Here is a 20973-nt window from a genome sequence, read left to right as displayed (position 1 = left end):
AGTAGTAAGGACTAGTCAATGGGGGTCAAGTGACTTGCCCAGGGTCACACTGTTAGGAAGTGTCTGAGACCAGATTTGAACCTAGGACCTCCTATCTCTAGGCCTGCTTCTCAATTCTCTGAGCCACCTAGCTGCCCCTCAATTTGCTTTTCAAAAAGATTGCAACAACTCATATTTTAAGCACCAATACAACAAGGTTTAAATTGTTCCACAGTACTCCAATAAATAATTTTTCACTTAAAAAACCCTTTATTTTGTAATTGAAATATGTAAGATACTTCAAAATTTTTAAATTTGCCTTTTTTTCTAAATATTAGTGATTTTGAATTTTTTAGTTGGACATTTTTGTGTTGTGTTTTTTTTTTTGCTAAGAACAACTTCTTTAAAATCTTTTTAAAAGAATGCATTGCATTTTTACAATTTATAAATTAAATGAATAAATTTTCAATGTAGCTTTGGAGACATATTTGCCCCCTAAATTTTCCTCAATCTGTTTCTGACACTTAAAAAATGTATTCATTGCTTCTTATTTTGCAAAAGATTTTTCTTTTTTTTCAATAAAATGCATTGATTACATAATTTTTCACTGTTTTGTAGATAAAAATATCCCTACTTTTCAGAATTGTAATAAACATAGCATTCTTTATGCTTCATAGATATATAACGTATATATGTAAAACATTTCTTAGTATATTTAATTAATTTTTCTACTTTGAATTTATTCTACTATATGCTCTCAGATGTTAATGTTTTTGCTATTCTGCCAACCAATTTATAAAAAAATGAATAATCTCCTGAAACCAAGAAACAAATTGTCCAGTTCCAAACATACCACCATATTCCCCCAATTCTATGTTCAACTAATATAATATTTTATACTTTTGTCAACATGCATTCATTTAATTTATCAGTTTTATTGGCACATAAATAGGTATATTGACATAAAGCATATTCTAATAATTTTGGTTACTTTTATTAATTTACCGAGATTTTTCTTTTTTTTATTTTTCATACTAGTAACATGATTTTCCTTTTATTGAAAAACAAATTAACTTGTTTTATTTAAAAACATAATTTATTGGTTAATTTGTTGCTTTCAATTTGTTAATCTTTTCTCTCATTTTTAGAATTTCTATTCTGGTGTTTAATCATAATTTGTTGCTTTTCTAATTTTTTTCAAAATTACATTCTTAATTCATCAAAATGTTCTTTCTTACTTTTGTTAAAGCTGTTTAGAGATAGACATTTTCCCCTAAGGACTGCTGTGTCCACAACTCACAAATATTTGTATGTTATTTCATTGTTGTATTTTTTGATGAAATTGTTATTTCTATGATTGTTTTCTTTGATATACTAATATAGTTTTTACTTAATTTTAAATTGTTAATATTTTGATAAATGGATCTTAGTAAATATGTTTTTTTTCATTATATCAACATTCCTACTTAAAAATATGTTCTTTTTGCATTAAAGTTAGTAAACGATTAACATTCCTACTTTTCTCATTTATTTGTGATGTTTTTATGTTGTAATACATGGTCAAGTTTGGTGAAAGTGCAATGCAGTATGGATAGTATCCTTACATTTTTATATTCTCATTCAAAATACCAGCTATCATATCTCAAATTACTTTTAATTTATTAGTTCATATTAGGTTTGTCTAGATTGAAATGGTTGAGGTTCTCATTTATATTTTGCTATTTATGTCTCTCTGTAACTCATTTACATTCTATTCAGTATATTAAATACTAACAGGAAGTATTGTGAAAAAATTTGTAAAGGTAGGCTAATGTCAGACTGTAAAAATAAGGCAGAGAAAACAGAAGCAAAATAAGAATTCATGTTTTGTCTATCTCTCATTAATTATAATTGTCCCATGACCTCAAGCAGTGATCATTTCCTTGAGTTCACTCTTTCCCCCAGTTAAAAAAATTTTAATCTTGGTTTCCATTAGATTTTTCTGACCAGTTTAGTTCATTCTAAAGCAATTCTAACTGTATTTTTACTTAATGTACTTTAATCTGCACTTAATGTAGACAAGATAAACCATAGCTAAACTATACATAAGGCATTGTGAGACAAAATTTACTTCTATTAAATGAAATTTCAAATCAAAGCAGAAATCCCCTTAAAATTTAGTTTAGGCAATTGTGGGTAATAGCAGATACTAATGGTAATAAATATGCTCCAAATTCAGTTGATGGCTATCAAATTTCTATTAATCCATTCCATGTGTAGGGGAGATAGGTGATTATGAATTATGAAATTAAAAGGAGCACATTCCCCTTAAATTAAAATGAGATATAAATGTATTTCAGGAAATTTTTTGTGATATATAATTTCTAACTAAATTTCTGAATGATATATAGATTTTTTAATATAAAAAAGGTAAAAAATAATCATGATAGGAGAAAATGGGAAAGAATATAAAGAGCAAAAGTGGAATAGGCAGAGAAAAGCCAGAAAGCAATAATACTCCATTCATACTCCAGGAATAACTGGTATATTACTTTGTTGTCTCATGGAATGGAAGTTACTAGGCTCATAAATTCTTTTGACTCTATCAGTTCTTTCTAAGTTAAAAAAGAAGCTTTGGCAGGCTCACCTGGTTATAGACAAAATACCATGAATCTACAATCATGACCATTTGGGTGAACCAAAGTCAATAGAATTGGCAGTGGCTATGCCAGAGAGGGATTGTATTTCCATATTTACTTTCTTTTTAACTTTGTTTTTCATTGATTGATCAAAGGGAATTAATCAAACATAATAGTAGATAACAACAGAAATGCCAAACAGAAGTTCCTGAATATTAGTAATGAGTTTGAATTTCCCATTGCCAGAGCCCTGTATAGGAATTTATGACATGAAAAAAGATCTAGCACAGATAGGTGCATCATAGTAAGGTAAGTACAATAAATATATTCTCTTCTTTTAATATGGAGGAGGACTAATGGGAACAGTCTGCTACCTTCTAGTCTAGAATACAGTAAAATTTCTTTCTCAATATTCCTTAGACTTTTGAATTTCTATACTTCTTAAAGAATCACTAGGATCTAAAATAAGGAACAAGGGTTCTTAATCATTTTGTTCATTATGAATTCCTCTGGTGGAATGGGTGTATGGAATGGGGTATTTTTCAGAATAATGTTTTTCAGTGCACAAAATAAAACATATAGGATTTCAAAGGAAATAATTTATAACTACATATATCAAATTGTTAAAAACAAGAATCATTGATAAGAATATACTAAAGAATTAGAGACTAGTACCTACAGACACTCTGAGTTTCAGTTCAAATGAAGGACAATTTGTGAGTGTATGTGTGTAGTGTGTGTGTGTGTGTGTGTGTGTGTGTGTGTGTGCACGCGCGTGCTATTATATCTCTTTCTTAGAGCTTTTAGATAAAGGACAATATGGGGCAAGGTAGGGGATGAGTAAGTACCCTGCATATTTCTACTCGGTTTGCAGCCTCCTCCATTTCTTCCCTCAAGGCATCAGCTTTGGCACCTGTTGGCTGCAAGTTGCTGGATGAACCTGAAGATTTGGAGGTCTGCTGCCATCTTGTGGGAAACAAGAAAGAAAAAAGAGACATGAACGAGGACTTCATCTTTGAACCAACACCTCAGAAAAACCTGGGGCATCCTTTCCAAGAAGCCAATGGTTGACTACTTCTTTTGACCCCATCCAAGCCCCTCCCATCTCCATCCTTTAATTTTCTACCCTGGGCCCCAACATCCTTTGGACCACTGCGACTCTGTGTTGTTACTATTGCCACCATCTGCAGGACATGGTTTCCCAATGTGGAGTCATTCCCTTCTTTATTCTCCCTAAGATCTCAGAGGGAGAGCAGAGAAGCCACTTCCATCCTGAAGTAGGAATATGGTCCTACATGAATAGGGATAATGGGAAGAAGAGCTGAATTCTCCAGGGACCATGAACATCTAATGATAATTGTTACCCAGGAAGTTGTAGACCAGGCCACAGTACTACCCCATTTTTAAAGCAAGATGTAGAAATGTATAGTCAAGAGTTAGGAGGCCATTTTCTAGTAGCACTGGCACTAACTAAATCTAGTCATTCTCTTCTATGTTAGTCTTAGTTTCCTCTTTAGAAAAACAAAGAATACTATTTTCTGTTTCTCTCATGAAGAATTTCAAAGAATTAGGAAAATTTGTGAATAACTTTGAATTACATGGGAAATATTCACCTTTATTTATTTTTTTAAAAATTTATTTAGTCAATTTAGAACATTATCCCTTGGTTATAAGAATGATATTCTTTCCCTCCCCTTCCCATAGCCAATGCGTAATTCCACTGGGTTTTGCATGTGCCCTTAAAATGTTCAATTTTAGAAAGGGTCTTGGGATAACAATATCATGCAAATTGAAAAAAAATATAACATTCACTTTTGCTAATATGCTCAGATTTCCATAGTTTGATTAAGTAAATAGAACTGTTGCAAAAAGTATACACACAAATTCAATTCCAATAAAGTATATGCCAACAAACAATTTTCAAACAATGTTTTGACATCAGGAAAAACTTCTTATAAGAGCTACCCCAGAATAGACTGAACTGTCCTGAGAAGTGATGGGTTTCCTCCCTAAAGGTCTTCAAACCAAGGTTGAATTGTCATTTGCCATTTATATGGCTAAGAAAATTCTTGCACAGAAAAGACTTTGACTTGTATTTATTGCCACTTGCCATAATTATTGTAAAAACCACCTAATTAAGGTTCCTCTTAGTCATTTCCTGTTTAAAAGCAATCTTCCACATAGATCCAAAAACAAACAAAAAAACCTTTATAAAACCATAAGAAACACAATTCAATAAAACCAGTAGAGGGAGTTTTAAACAACTTCTGGGGTGGTTGGTATATACTTTGTGATAATACATTTAATTTCTTGCTCTTGAGTAATAGTGCCTGTTTCTGAAAAGTAGTACTTCTATCATTAGAATATAAACTTTTTAAGAACAAATATTTTCTTTCGTTTTGCTATCCTGCTATCCCAGGATTTAGAGAAGTTTCTAGCACTTAATAATAGCTTATTCATTTGACCTGATATGAGATGTCTTTGTAGTGACATTAAAACACAGTACATTGAAACTCAAAGGACCTAAACTCAAAAAATAGACATCAACACGGAATTCAGTTGAACCAGGAGTCTAAACACCTAAAAATGCAATTAGGGGAAGAGCTGAATCCTGGCACACAGCCCCAATTTAAGAAAAAAGCTAGAGGTATAAGTAAACCAAAGATTTAGTATTAAATTAGTATTAAAAATTATCATAGAAATCACCCCCAAAGAAAAAAGTAACTATTACAAATACAAGCTGAAACAAATAGAATTTTTTTTTCTTTAAGGAGTACAGAAATACTTAGAACCATGCTCAAAGAACCATAAAGCTATGCATAACCTTTGACCTAGTAATACCATTTCTGAATGTTGATGACAAAGTAGCCAAGATCATATAATTTTATGCTGTATTGAGAGGCAGAGTGCCTAGAATATGGGAGATGATAGTACCATTTTGCTTTATTTTGGTCAATCTACACTTGGAATATTATCTACATTCCAGTCAGTGGATAGATTACTAGACCTGGAGTCACGAAGACCTGAGTTCAAATGTAGCTTCAGACATTTACTAGCTATGTCACCCTAGGAAAATCACTTAACCTCTATTTGCCTTAATGTACTTGAGAAAGAAATGGCAAACCACTACAGTGTATATTTTTTAACATTATTTTATTTGGTCATTTCCAAACACTATTCATTGGAAACAGAGATAATTTTCTTTTCCTCCCCCCCACCCCCACCTCTCCCATAGCCGACGCACGATTCCACTGGGTGTCACATGTGTTCTTGATTCGAACCCATTTCCATGTTGTTGGTATTTGCATTAGAGTATTCATTTAGAGTCTCTCCTCAGTCATATCCCCTCATCCCCTGTAGTCAAGCAGTTGCTTTTCCTCAGTGTTTTTACTCCCACAGTTTGTCCACTGCTTGTGGATAGTGTTTTTTCTCCTAGATCCCTGCAGATTGTTCAGGGACATTGCACTGCCACTAATGGAGAAGTCCATTACATTTGATTGTACCACAGTGTATCATCTCTGTGTACAATGTTTTCCTGGTTCTGCTCCTTTTGCTCTCCATCACTTCCTGGAGGTTGTTCCAGTCTCCATGGAATTCCTCCACTTTATTGTTCCTTTTAGCACAATAGTATTCCATCACCAACATATATCACAATTTGTTCAGCCATTCTCCAATTGAAGGGCATCCCCTTATTTTCCAATTTTTGGCCACCACAAAGAGTGCAGCTATGAATATTCTTGTACAAGTCTTTTTCCTTTTTATCTCTTTGGGGTAAAAACCCAGCAGTGCTATGGCTGGACATATGTCTGCTATGGGCAGACAGTCTTTTATCACCCTTTGGGCATAGTTCCAAATTGCCCTCCAGAATGGCTGGATCAATTCACAACCCCACCAGCAATGAATTAATGTCCCTACTTTGCCACATCCCCTCCTGCATTCATTACTTTCCTTTGCTGTCATGTTAGCCAATCTGCTAGGATACCTCAGAGTTGCTTTGATTTGCATCTCTCTGATTATAAGAGATTTAGAACACTTTTTCATGTGCTTATTAATAGTTTTGATTTCTTTGACTGAAAGCTACCTATTCATGTCCCTTGACCATTTATCAATTGGAGAATGGCTTGATTTTTTGTACAATTGATTTAGCTCTTTGTAAATTTGAGTAATTAAACCTTTGTCAGAGGTTTTTATGAAGATTGTTTCCCAATTTGTTGCTTCTCTTCTGATTTTAGTTACATTGGTTTTGTTTGTACAAAACCTTTTTAATTTGATGTAGTAAAAATTATTTATTTTACATTTTGTGACTCTTTTAAAGTCTTACTTGGTTTTAAAATCTTTCCCTTCCCAAAGGTCTGACGTATACTATTCTGTGTTCGCCTAATTTACTTATAATTTCCTTCTTTATGTTCAAGTCATTCACCCATTCTGAGTTTATCTTGGTGTAGGGTGTGAGGTGTTGATCCAAACCTAATCTCTCCCACACTGTCTTCCAATTTTCCCAGCAGTTTTTATGAAATAGTGGATTTTTGTCCCAAAAGCTGGGATCTTTGAAAATTTATCATATACTGTCTTGCTGAGGTCACTTACCCCAAGTCTATTCCACACCACTCCAGTATCTTTGTCAAGAAAATCCCATGGACAATATGGTCTATGGAGTAAAAAAAAGTCATACGTGACTGAACAATTGGACAAATGATCAGTTCTGGGTACCATACTTAAAAAGAACACTGAAAAATTAGTTTGTCCACATCAGGGTGACCAGAATGATAAAGGAACTAGAAGCTATGTGACAAGAGAATTGTCTGAAGGAATTGGGACTATTTGTCCTAAAGAAAAGAAAAGAAAAGAAAAAAAAAAGAAAAGAAAAGAAAAGAAAGAATTATGGAAGATATATCTATGTTCCATACTCTAACACCTCTCATCTGGAAGAGATATTCTGCTTGGTCCTAAATGACAGGACCAGGAACAAGATAAAGTGGCAAAGACTCAGATTTAGTTTTAAGAAGAAAAAACTAACAGGGATATTGAACTGTATAATAGGTTGCCTTGGTGGGAGTGGGGTGGGAGATTAGGCCCTCCCATCCTAGAAACATGCCTATGTATTTGATGAGTATATGACTCATGAAGATCCTTTTCAATTCTAAGATTCTCTCATTTTGTAATGTGATGCAGACAAGCTCCTAAGAAAAACAATATGTATCACTAACGCTACATAGCCATTTCAGGGGACAAAACTAGCTCAGGATCATAAACCAAGAAATTTTACAGACACATCAGAGCCATGCTCACATAAATTTCCTCTTTTGTCCATAATTTGAAAAACTAGGAGTTACCCAAGAAAACTTGTGTCTACTGATTTCAGTGACTAAGATAATTGTTTTTCATCAAGCTGTAAGCTTTAGACTCAATTTCAAGATAGAGTTTCCAATCATTTAGTCACAAATTTATCTCTAATAGTAGGTAGGTTCTGTTTTCTGGAATGTTGGGGTACCTCTTAATGGTCTCTTGACCATTTGTCATTTGGGGAATGGCTTGCTTTCTTGTACAACTGGCTTATAAATTTGAGAAATAAGACCTTTGTCAGAAGTTTTTAGTACAAAAATTTCCCCTAATTTGTTTCTTCCCTTCTAATTTTGGTTGCATTGGTTTTATTTGTACAGAAACTTTTTAATTTAATATAATAAAAATTATTCATTTTACATTTTATAATGTTTTCTGTCTCTTGTTTGGTCTTAAATTCTTTCCTTTCCCATAAATCTGATAGGTATACTATTCTATGTTCACCTAATTTACTTATAATTTCCCTCTTTGTATTTAAGTCATTTACCCATTCTGAATTTATCTTGGTATATGATGTGAAATGTTGATCTACACCTAGTCTCTCCCATATTATTTTTCCATTTTCCCAGAAGTTTTTTTTTAAATAGTGGGTTCTTGTCCCAAAAGCTGGGCTCTTTGGGTTTATCATATACTATCTTGCCAAGGACAATTACCCCTAATCTATTCCTTTTGTCCTTCCTTCTGTATCTTGCCAGTACCATATTGTTTTGATGATTACTGCTTTAGAGTACAGTTTAAGATCAGGAACTGGTATGCCACCATCCTTCACACTTTTTTTTTCCCCATTAGTTCTCTTGATATTTTTCATCTTTTGCTCTTCTGAATGAACTTTGTTGTAAATTTTTCTAATTCTATAAAAAAGTTTTTTGGTAGTTTGATAGATGTAGTATTGTCATTTTTATCATATTAGCTTGTCCTACCTATGAACAATTAATGTTTTTTCATTTGTTTAGATCTAGTTTTATTTGTGTGTAAAGTATTTTGTAGTTGTGTTCATATAATTCCTGAGTTTGTCTTGGCAGACAGATTCCCAAATATTTTATATTACCGAGAGTGATTTTAAGTGAAGTTTCTCTTTCTAACTCTTGCTGTTGATTTTTATTGGAAATAAATAGAAATGCTAATGATTTATGTGGATTTATTTTGTATCCTGTAACTTTGCTAAAGTTACTAATTATTTCCATTAGTTTTTTTAGTTGATTTTCTTGGGTTCTATAAGTATCATCATACCATCTAAAAAGAGAGATAGTTTAGTTTCCTCACTGCCTGCTTTAATACCTTCAATTTCTTTTTCTTCTCTAGCATTTTTAGTATCATATTAAATAATAGGCATCCTTGCTTCACTTCTGATCTTATTGGAAGACTTCTAACTTATCCCCATTGCAGATGATGCTTTCTGATGGTTTTAAATAAATACTGTTTATTATTTTGAGGAAAGGCCCTTCTATTCCTATGTTTCATAGAGTTTTTAATAGTAATGGGTATTGTATTTTGTCACAGGCTTTTTCTGCGTCTATTGAGATAATCATGTGATTTGTTTGTTTGTTTATTTATATGATCAATTATGTTGATAGTTTTCCTAATGTTAAACCCGCCTTACATTCCTGGTATAAATCCCATCTGATCCTAGTGGATAATCCTTGTGATGACTTGTTATCGGCTCTTTGGTAGTATTTTATTTAAGGTTTTTGCATCTATGTTCATTAAGGTGATTGGTCTGTTATTTTCTTTTTATGTTTTTGTTCTTCCTGTTTTGGGAATCAGTACTGTATTTGTATCATAAAATGACTTTGGTAAGACTCCTTTGCTTATTTTGTCAAATAGTTTGTGTAGTATTAGGATTAGTTGTTCTTTAAATGTTTAATAGAATTCACTTGTGAATCCATCAGGCCCAAAGGATTTTTTCTTAGGGAGTTACTTGATGGCTTGTTCAATTTCTTTTTTCTGAGATGGAATTATTTAAGTATTCTATTTCTCCTTTTGTTAATCTAGGTATTTTATATTTTTGTAAATATTCATCTATTTCACCTAGATTATCATATTTATTGCCATATAACTAGATAAAATAGTTCTTAATAATTACCTTAATTTCCTCTTCATTAGAGATGAAATCACCCTTTTCCATTTTTGATACTGATAATTTGATTATTTTCTTTCTTTTTAAATTAGATTTACAAGTATTTTATCTATTTTATTTGTTTTTTTCAAAGTACCAGTTCCTGATCTTATTTATTAGTTCAATAGTTCTTTTACTTTCGATTTTATTAATTTCTCCTGTAATTTTTAGGATTTCCAATTTAGCTTTTCCTTTAGGGATTTTTAATTTGTTCCTTTTCTTTTTCTAAATTTTAGATCTCTGATGGATTGTCTTTTTTAGGTCATCATGATATTAAATTTTTATATTCTAATGTAATTTAGAAGTATTTTTCATAATTATCTTTGAACTTGAGGAATTTCTAAATCCTATTGTATACTGTAGTATTATAAAGTCACTTGAACTACTGCAAAATTTTTCTATAAACCTGACCATAATAGCTACATCCAATTTACTTTTTTTTTTGGTATATAAACTTTACCACTCTGATAAAGGAAACCATAAATAAAATGTATATGATTCTGATCACATAAAGTTGAAATAGTAGTTTCTTCATATAGTAGGCTTTATATCATGAATGGGGAAATCTGGTAGTGAAAAGATCAAGTATATATTTTTGAAGGTTTAAGAATGAATGGTAAAAAAGTTAATTTAAAGGCAGTTCTTCGATCTAAAGATTTTAAATATATGCTGTATTGTGATACTTAAACAAGTAAGTCTTTTGTTTAGTGGTGTTAAGGCATGCTTTTCATTATTGAGATTTAATTGAATAAATTGAATGAATAAACTAAAATGCAGATGTCCTTAGTGTATCATAGTGTATACTACAACATTTAAAGCATTTTTAGTTTGTTATCATGTGCAATTTTCATCCTGGTAAAATTAAATGAGACTTGACCTGTATTTTTCTTATTTTAAAAACTATTTCTAATTTGAATCTCTGCTTAGTAAAGTTACCAGCCTGCTGATCAGAGTTTGGGTTAACACCATAAATCTACAAAACTACAACCTTTAGAGTAAAAATCCACTCTAGGTTGCCCTATTTCTTAAATTAGACAGTAAAAGTTGTTTATTTTTCTCTCTATGAGTCCTCTTGGAACTTCCTCAAATGGCTAGTCCATCCTTATAGCATCTAATTCTTAAGTAACTTAAGGAACTAGGATGTCTCTTAGCCTGAGTATAAGACTTCTTTACTTAAATCTTAGATTTCCTTTCATTTAGACTATTGCTGGTCATTATTTTATTAAATTCTCTTTAATTTCATTTTTGTCCTATCTACTAGCTACATGCATACTCATCTCAAATCCTTACTTCTTATTCTTCCCAACTCTCTTATCCTAACTATTCCTCTTTTACTCACTTGTTTGGCTAAAGTTAAAGACACATTTAATATTATTTTTTTAGCACTTAAAAAAAAACCTAAATCTGTAGTGTCTACCTACTTACATTATTGTGGATTCTCAATTTACACTTACCAACAAGACTTGAGACTGAATTGAGACTGAGAATTTATTTGAAAATGTTTCTAAGGTCTTTTTTCAGGCAATCCCTCCCATCAGGATGAATTATTTCTGAACAGATTACCCCTATCACTATTTGCCCATCCCTAAGTAAAGAACTGAAAGGCTACTGCTGGGAAATTTTGAGGTTGGCCCTCCCCAATGGTACAGTTTTCTCAAATAAAACAATCAAATCTGAGCCAGTCTACTACCCTCTGTCTTTCCTTGACCTCTCTCTAAACTCTGCTTGAGACTAAAGAGCTTATTTATATCTCTTTTTTCCCTTCTCATATAGGAAACTCAGTTTTTTTTGCTATTCCACATTAATGATGCATTTTACCTTCAACAACATACTAACTTTTTGATACCTCATTCTACTTGTAATTGTTCTTTCCTAAAAGGGTTTATTTCCCTCAGTAAGATACCTAAAAGATTCCTATCATATGTCTTTTACATTCCCTCTACTGTTTCTCTGTCCCCTGTCCATGTGTGAGGAGTAGATCCTTCCAGTCTCTTCTTAGAGATTTTCTTTCTGTTTTATTTTTTCCCTCCCTGTGATGACTTTAAAAGTTGCTTTTGTCTTGCTGACAACTCTATCTTCAGTCTGTTTCTTTCCTAAAATCTTCTACTTTCTCTTTTTGTGACTCCAAACAGAAAGAGCCATCCCTGAGCAGCTGTACTTATTTTCCTTATCCAAGCTTGATATTTCTGTTAAATGATGTTGGTACTTCTATGTCTATCTTGGCTTGAGTGACCTTTTAAATTTGAAATTTTGAAATTCTGAATTAAGATCTTAGTCAAGTCTGCAAAGTGACATTCTTCTTTTTGATTTGTTGGCCTCAATTTTAATGTCACTCAGAAACCCTGCCACTTTCCCTAAACCCTTACTTGATTGTTAAAAACACAGTTAAAGAAGCCCCAATTTGTGGATGACTTCTGTTAATCTACTATGATTTTTTGAATTGAACATTTTCTTGAATTTGAATTTTTCCTTGCCCACAAGTGAGCAAGTTCTTCACTGGCAAGAACATTCAACTCATGTTTTCCCAATTTACTATCCTTCCCATAGTAAAAGATACAGCTCTAAAACCTTTGGGCACTTTGCTCTCTCTTTTTTGACAGATTGTTGCAAGTTGCCCCATCTAAGGACATAAACAAAATGATGTGGCATCCAGAGCCCCTGCAACCCTTACAGTGCCAAACTTCTCGCACTTCTGATCAGAGAAGTGAGGGAGTTGGTTGTATAAAGATAACTTTTAAATCAGTTTTCTTATAATAAATGAGACTGTTGAGAAACCTTTCTCTAACATCTTGTGACCCCAAGGCATCCAATGAACTATCAATATATCTCTCTCATCAAAAGTCACATTTTGAGAACACAGACAAATTTCTTTTTCTGGTCATCCCTGCTACTCTGGATTACCAACAGCAATGGCACCCGTGCTTCCTCCAACTTCAGCTGCTGTCTGTGCACAGGTAGTCTAACATGCATACTGTTTGTGCCTTAGAACAGATTTTGCCAGTGTCAAATTAATACATTTATAATTAATAATCATGTGCATTTACCTAATTTTTGTGATCCTACATGCAAATTGATAATATTCCTCTCTTTCCCCCCTATTTTCTCTACTTTATTGATGTAAGTGATTTAGAAATATAAATTGTCCCTTAAGTTTTATGCCATAAATTTTGATATGTTGTTTCATTGTTCTCATTTTCCTTAATAAAATTATTGCTTATTTTAGAATTATATTAATGAGTTTCCAATTAATTCTTAATCCCTTTTCTATGGACCTTTATTGAATATAATTTTTATTAAATTATGATATAAATAGGATGCACTTAATATTTCTGCTTTTGTCATTTGGTTGGGGTTTTTTTGTCCCAATACATAGTCAGTTTTTTTTTTGTAAGTGCCATGGACTGCTGAAAAAAGGTGTATTTTTTTCTTTTCCCACTTATTTCTTTTCCCACTTAAAAAGTTAAGTAGGAAAAGAAAAGAATACACCCTTTAAAAAAAAAGCTAGATATGATAGACCTTTGGAGAAGGCCTATCATATCTAGCTTTTTAAAAATTCTGCTTATCTCCTTTACTTCTTTCTTTCTTTCTTTCTTTCTTTCTTTCTTTCTTTCTTTCTTTCTTTCTTTCTTTCTTTCTTTCTTTCTTTCTTTCTTTCTTTCTTTCTTTCTTTCTTTCTTTCTTTCTTTCTTTCTTTCTTTCTTTCTTTCTTTTTGCTAGATTCATCTAGTTTTGAGAGGGGTAAGTAACTTATTTAAGTTCTTTAAAAATCTGGATGCTCTATCATTTGGTACATAAATGTTTAGTATTAATATTGAATCATTGTCTATGATACCTTTTAGCAAGATAAAATTTCCTTCCTTATCTTTTAAAATTAGATCTATTTTTATTTTAGCTTTGTCTGAGCTCATGATTGCTACCTCTGTTTTTTTACTTTAGCTGAAGGATAGTAAATTCTGCTTCAGCCCTTTACCTTTATTCTATGTGTGTCTGAGCTTCAAATGAGTTTTTTGAAAACAGCATATTGCAGGATTCTGGTTTTTAATCCATTTTGCCATCTGTTTCTGTTTTACTGGTGAATTAATCCCATTCACGTCTACAGTTATGACAACTGAGTATTTCCCTACATCTTCTGTATCTTCTTCTTCTCTCTCTTTTAATTTCAACCCTCCTCATGAGTGTTTTATTTCTGATCATTATCTCTCCCAATCTGTCTTCCCTTCTATAAATACTCCTCTTCTTCCCTTGTTCCCATCCCCTTGTTACTTCTCTTTAGGTTAATATAGATTACTATATATGAGTGTGTACATTATTCTCTTTTTTGAGTTAAATCTAATGAAAATAAGGTTTGAGTGTTGTCCCCCATTCCTTCATCTTCCTCTGTTGAAATTGCTTTTCAAGTCTCATTTAATTTTTAATCTTATTTGTGAAAATTAATCAATACTTAATCCAGCCCATTCTATCTACCTCTTCCCTCTTCTCCCAGTGCAGTCCTCTCTCCTCCTATTAATTTTTTGGATTTTATTCCATTACAAAGAATTCATACTGCACCCTCTATCTATGTTTATTCCAATTTCCCTAATGTTGACAACATTTATAGGGGTGATAAAATAATTATCTCCCCATATAAGAATATACACACTTTAACAGTTTAACCTTATTGAATCCCTTTAATTTTCATTTTCTCTTTCCTGTTTACTTTCTTGTGCTGCTCCTGAGACTTCTGTTTGAATGTCAAATTTTCTATGCAGCTCTGTTCTTATTATTAAAAGTTCTTAATTTCCTTAAGTATCCATTTTTGCCTTAAATGATTATACTGAGTTTCACTGGATAGATGATTCTCAGTTGCAATATTAGTTCCTTTGCCTTCCAGAATATCATAATCCAAGTCCTGTGACTCTTTAAAGTAGAATATGTTAAATCCTGTGTAATTGTGATTGTGACTCCATAGTATTTGAATTGTTTCTGGCTGCTTAAAGTATTTTTTCTGTAATCTGGAAACTCTGGAATTTGGCTATAATATTTCTGGGATTCTTATTTTTGGGATCATTTGCAGGAGATGATCAGTAGTTTCTTTCAATTTTTATTTTACCCTCTGTAAAATGTCAGGGAAGTTTTTCTTGATAATTTCTTGGAATATGAAGTCTAGGTTCTTTTTTTGCTCATGGTTTTAAGGTAGTTTAAGAATTCTTAAATTATATCTTTGCAGTCTACTCACCAGGTCAATTGTTTTTCTTCACATTTTCTTCTATTTTTCATTCTTTTGATCTTGTTTGTTTTTGAAGTCTCATAGAGTCATTAGTTTCTACTTGTCTAATTCTAATTTTTAAGGAACTATTTTTTAAAAATGAAGTTATGTATCTTCCATTTGGTTAGTTTTACTTTTCATGAACTTTTTTCTTCAGTGGATTTTTGTACTCTTCCATTTGGCTAATTCTAGGGAGTTTTTTTTTTTTTTTGGCAGATATTTAGATATCCTTTCTCACTTTTTTCTTTACCATACTATGGATTATTTTTTCATTGTTTTCCTACTTTATACTCTTATTTCCCCTCAAAATTTCTTCTATTATTTTATTTTTAAACTCCTTTTTGAGTTCTTCCATGAAATCTTTTTGGGTTTGAGACAATTTACATTTTTCTTCATGTGTTTGAAAACACTGTCCTCTTCTGTATTTGTATTTTGAGACTCCCTGTAACATGCTAGGATTAGATCCTTTTTTTTTTGTTTGTTTTCTGTTCATTCTTACGAGTTTATTGTGTATTTTTTTTAACCATATAGTAAAATTGTGTTCTATTTGTGGATGGGAAAGGGTTCTGTCCCATGTTCCTTATGCCAAGACTTGTGAATTTGCTTCTGGTTTGCTTCAGGCCTGAAGATCTAGCTGTTGGCTTATACAAGAAGGGGGCTTCACTACTGGCTTGCACTGGTGAGAGACCTCACTGCTGACATATTGGAGAGCAAATCTTCAATGCTGGGCAATCTGAAGAGGCAAGGCCTTGTTGCTGGTCATCCCTAGGCTTGCATCAGGTTCCGGCCACACTTCTGAGGAGGTGGGGTCTTGTGTGGTTCTTTCTTGGTGCTGTCTGCCCTTGCTACTGCCTGCTTGGACTTCACAGCCCTCCCATCCCAGGGAGACATACTTCTTGTGCTGATCCTCTAAGCTTCTCTGGTGTATAAAACTGCTTCATTTCTCTGAAATTTGAGATGAGACTTTTGTTTAAGATTATTTGGAGGAGAATTTGAGAGGGATTAGGAAGGTTGTTATCTCACTCCACCATCTTTGCACCAGAAGTCTAGAAAGTGTGATTTTACCTGGGATTTAAAAGCAGTCAGAGAAGTGGCAGGCAGAGATAAGAGGGGGAACATTCTCTGAATAAGAGACAGTGAGTGAAAATCCCCAGAGTTATTAGATCGAGTGTCTTTTTTGACGAATAGAAAAGAGGCCATGCCCTTTGTTAGAATAGTCTTGGGGTGAGGGAGTAGGATTGCAAGGTTTAAGAAGACTAGACAGGTGGGAGAACAGAAGATTTTACATTTGATACTGGAGGTAACATGATGAAACTGGATCTTTAGGAAAATCACTTTGACAGTTAAGTGAAGGATGGAATGGAGTAGGGAGAGATTTGGAGTAGACAGACACATCATCAGGCTATTGCAATAGTCTAGACTGAAGTGATAAAGACCTGCACCAGGGTGGAGGCAATGTCAGAGGAGAGAAGGGGGCATATAGTATACATATACAGAGGACAGACAAGTGAGAGATGTTATAAAGGTAAAATTGTTAGACTTTGGCAATTGATTGGATATAGGGGATAAGAGGATTTTAAGGATTATGCTTAGGTTGTGATCCCTTCAACCAAAAGACAGTTTGTTCTTCCAAAAGCAACCAGGAAGCAATGTGAATATAGAGGGAAGACACTAAAGCAGAAACTTTTGGCATATTATCTATATCCATGTTCATGAACCTATAAATCACTGCTCACCTCCATTCCCACACAGATCAGTAGGACAGGAAAATATGCATAGGGAACATAGCAAAAATGTGTTCATATATTATGTAGGACATCTGATAAATTAGTTTTGCAAATCATTTTGAAATATCAGGCCTTTGACATTTGGCCATAAAGTAAAGAGGTAAGTAATTTTGGGAGAAAAAGAGCTGTACTTAAGGGGCTTTAAGAATTGTGGCAGATTAAAAGACTGCTTATCATTTTATAACCCAGATCAGGATGAACACATGACAAGTATCCTTAACACAATCATCTAATAAGCTAGCACAAATCAGTTACCAAAAACTGTCCCCTTTATACCTTGTTCGGGAAGAATCCATGTCCAGCACTAACTTTGCTAAATGTTTCCTTTGCTTTTGAATATTTGGAATTTCCACCTGTAATAATAAGAAATAATAGTGTTGGTTTTAATTTACTCTTTGTTACAACATAAGGTTCAATGGAGATTCAGCAAGATTTCAAGCTATTGTATAAAAATGTTATCAAAAAGAAGTTTTTAAAAAGTTGATAATGGAAAACAAAATCCATATGAATCCAATGTATCCTTATGGGTTTGCTAAAGGAATTTTATTAGTTTATCAGAATAAAATTCCATATATTCCTTTTATTTAGTTAGGTCAGTCTTTTATAGACTTCAGTATGATAGAGCAGGTCAACCCTCTGCAGAAGAAAAGAGGAAAAGAGAAGATGAGGTGGTAGGCAAATCTAAAGTGAAGGTATAATTAAAAATGAATCACTAAGAGAAGAGAATATTATTCTTTTTTTGATGTATAAGATTTTTGATTTAATTAAAAATTTTCCCCTTTCTGAGAAACTCTAAAATTATCATTCTTATGGAGCAGTCATTTTTGTTAATTATGTGGTTTTTAATTCTCTTTTAGAAAAATTTAAAAATGATTGTTCTTATGCAGTAACATTTTTGTTTCCAGGCCCAGCAGTCATGGTGTAGGGAGTGAGATCCAGAAAATGAAATGGGCTAAAAATAAAAGTAAATCATAATTGCCTGGGTTCTTTACATAAAGAAATAATGTGAATGAATGCCAGCATTTAGAATAATAACACCAACCCTAAAGAAAGTAGGAAAAAGTATTTCCATTTTTATTGCCAAAGATGAGATGAATGACTTGCACAATATAACACTTAGCAATAGCAGAAAAGCAATAGAAGCATTAAAATTAGAGATGAATTGTTCAATATAAGTAACATTTCAAAAATTCAAGGTCAAAGACGCAAGAAAAGAATAGATCACATATTTTATCTTTTCAGAAATATCTAAGACAATATCTAAGGTAATATTAACATTGCCTCTAAATACAAAGGATGCTATTATTATCAGGTATTAGCTGACATCAGGAATTTGGGGTCTTAGACCAAAGACCTTTAGATATCCAAAAAAAATGATAATTAATCTCTCTGTGAAGACTTCCCAGTAATTACACTAAATATATTATCTATTTATTCACTTATATGACAAATCATCATGTTGTTTAGAGAGTTGGGAGGTGTAAAAATGGAGATTTGAACCCCAGACTTAAATTCCAAGAAGTCCTTGGTAGATCCCAGAATTCCCTATAATCTCACCTGAGATACACAACTGGGCCCAGAACAAAATGGGTATTTAAATTGACTGTACCACTACTTGCTCTCTCTGCTTCCGCTTCTAAGCATATGCGTCTCTCAAGATGTAGTAAGTGAAATTGAATGGGCTGTTCAGCTCTCCTAGACATGTGCCTTTCTTATTTTGTATTTTCTTTAATTCTTAATCCTAATAATCTTTAATGAACCTCTAAAAATATAATACTTTTAGTAGAGAAACTAATTTAAATTTTAGCAGAGGAGGGAGGAAAGAGAATTCTACAGAAAAGAGTAGACTATGATTTTTGTTAAGGTGAAGGCCATGATTTTTTAAAGACCCTATTCTCTTTTCCTCTCTTCCCTTCTATTCCTTTCTCTTTCTTGAAAAGCCGTGGTAATTGAGGCATGATGGAATAGTGAAGACTTATAATGATAGTAAAGTCCTCAAGTGAGAGGATTGGAGTTTAGCAAAGTGAAGGGAAGAGGGGAGAGTACTGAAAAATAATTTCTATGCCTGTCAGGTAAGACTTTAAGTTCTATTTTGTAGATACTGATTTACTTTTTAAACTGCCATTTCACATTCTAAAGTTTGGCATGACAAATCATAAATGAAAAATATATTCATTTTCTTGAAATACTGGTGTCACATGGCAAGCTATAAAGATGGAAGGAAAGGAGAATACTTCTCAGAGTCTAAGATGCAAGCCTATTTCACTGCCATCCCCTCCCTCCCTATTCCTTACCTCTGCCAGTACAAACAGTGGCTCAATCACATCCCTCTCTACTTGTAATTCAAAATGGATAAGTTCCTGGGCTAGCTTGTCCTCTGTTTCACCACATAATTTCAGCATCTTCCTGCAAAAATAAAATAAGAAAACAATGAAGAGGTCAATAGAATGAGACAGCACACCAGTATTTTTGTCATTATCTAGGCTGAGTAAATTTTCATCAGAATGTACAACCAAAAAAACCTTTTTGCTTTTTGTGGAGATCAACCTTTTTAATTTATGTTGTTCTCTTTTACTTCTGGGATCAAAGAAATCATTTCACAATTGGGGAAGTGGGACCTGCTATGTGACTGGGACTATGAAGGTAAAGATACATGAAGGAAGCTACTATATTTTCCAAACATGTATATGCCCCAAACAGCCATCTTCTTTCTGTATAAAAGAGTTTCCTTGACTTGTTCTTTTCTACATCAAGTTCTAGAACAACAACAACAACAACAACAATAACAAAAACAAAACCCTTTTTCTAGGCTAAGAAAACCAAGTAGATCAGGACCTACGGATAAGATACATGTTTTTCTGACTCCAAAACTGGTTAGTTATTTAAGCATGAGCAACTTAAATGTAGTGAAGATTATCACTATGTAAATGTATTGGTTTGTGATGAAAACACTCTATAAACTTTAATATATTTTAGAAATGTGAATGAGTTATTTTTGAAATGACAAATGTGCTTGAAAATGATTCTCCAAATAGGATTTATTTTATTTTATTTCACTAATTCCAATGACTTCAAGGTTGTACCTAAGGCTTTTTTATATATAATTAAAGTTAATTATTATTATAGTGAAACCCATTATAATTGTTTGGAATGAATCAAATAATTTATTCCTTACTTCTACTCTTTGCCCTCCCTCCCAGTAAAATTTAAGCTCTGTGAAAATAGAAGTTATTTTTTGTTTTAAAATTGCATGTCTTAGTCTTACAAAATATAGCATATACTATAGATGTGGAAAATGTTCATTTGCCAGATAATAGACAGTCTCTTCTATAGTCTTATCTTCAAATGGTCAAAATTCACTTTAAATATCTCCTTCCGTCATAAGCATCCTAAAGTTTTACTTCTAAGGAGCTGCTGAAGGCATTTTGCTATGTTATGGTTAAGTTCAAGGACATAAGAAATACCATTGCTAGAATACATGTAATATTTAGAAGTTCTCTGCTGACTAGACATGAACTTTTGAGTAAAATGTTGTCTTACCCAAGGAGCGTTTCATCCCCTAAGATAGCTGATCCTTCCATTAAACACTGAGCCAGTGCTGTCAAAGGTAACTTTTTCTGGAAAAAAAAAGTTTGATGTGAGAAGTGTTACCAAAGCTGTATCAGACAGAATAAAACAGCAAGGCTTCAGACAACCATGCAGAAGTTTCTATTATTGATGGAGAAACACCTCCATACCGAATCAAAATTTTTAATGTGCAAAAATCATTGCTTAAAATATGTTGTACTGGATCAAGAAAGTAGCAATATCACCAATCTCTCCCTTCTCTTACAAAACGCAACGTAATATTGCATTCTAGAGGAAAAAGCAGAGAAAGTGTGTGAAAAA

The 20973-nt window shown here is 32.7% G+C and overlaps 1 protein-coding gene across 8 annotated transcripts in view; it reads right to left on the bottom strand.

Moving 5' to 3' along the window:
* ARHGAP44 (Rho GTPase activating protein 44) overlaps positions 1-20973 on the bottom strand; it is a 179707-nt gene that overhangs the window by 103153 nt on the left and 55581 nt on the right. For all 8 annotated transcript variants that reach the window (XM_056817464.1, XM_056817468.1, XM_007483375.2 and 5 more), the window contains 4 exons: positions 20626-20702; positions 19380-19491; positions 17362-17438; positions 3446-3563 (listed from right to left, as the gene is read on the bottom strand). In XM_056817464.1, coding sequence (XP_056673442.1) covers positions 3446-3563; positions 17362-17438; positions 19380-19491; positions 20626-20702 — 384 coding nt within the window. The remainder of the gene's footprint in view (positions 1-3445; positions 3564-17361; positions 17439-19379; positions 19492-20625; positions 20703-20973) is intronic.

Source organism: Monodelphis domestica, chromosome 2 (assembly GCF_027887165.1).
Source record: "Monodelphis domestica isolate mMonDom1 chromosome 2, mMonDom1.pri, whole genome shotgun sequence".
In the NCBI taxonomy this organism is placed as follows: Eukaryota; Metazoa; Chordata; class Mammalia; order Didelphimorphia; family Didelphidae; genus Monodelphis; species Monodelphis domestica.
Note: the sequence above shows the minus strand (reverse complement) of the source record. Positions and strands in the feature narration are given on the sequence as shown.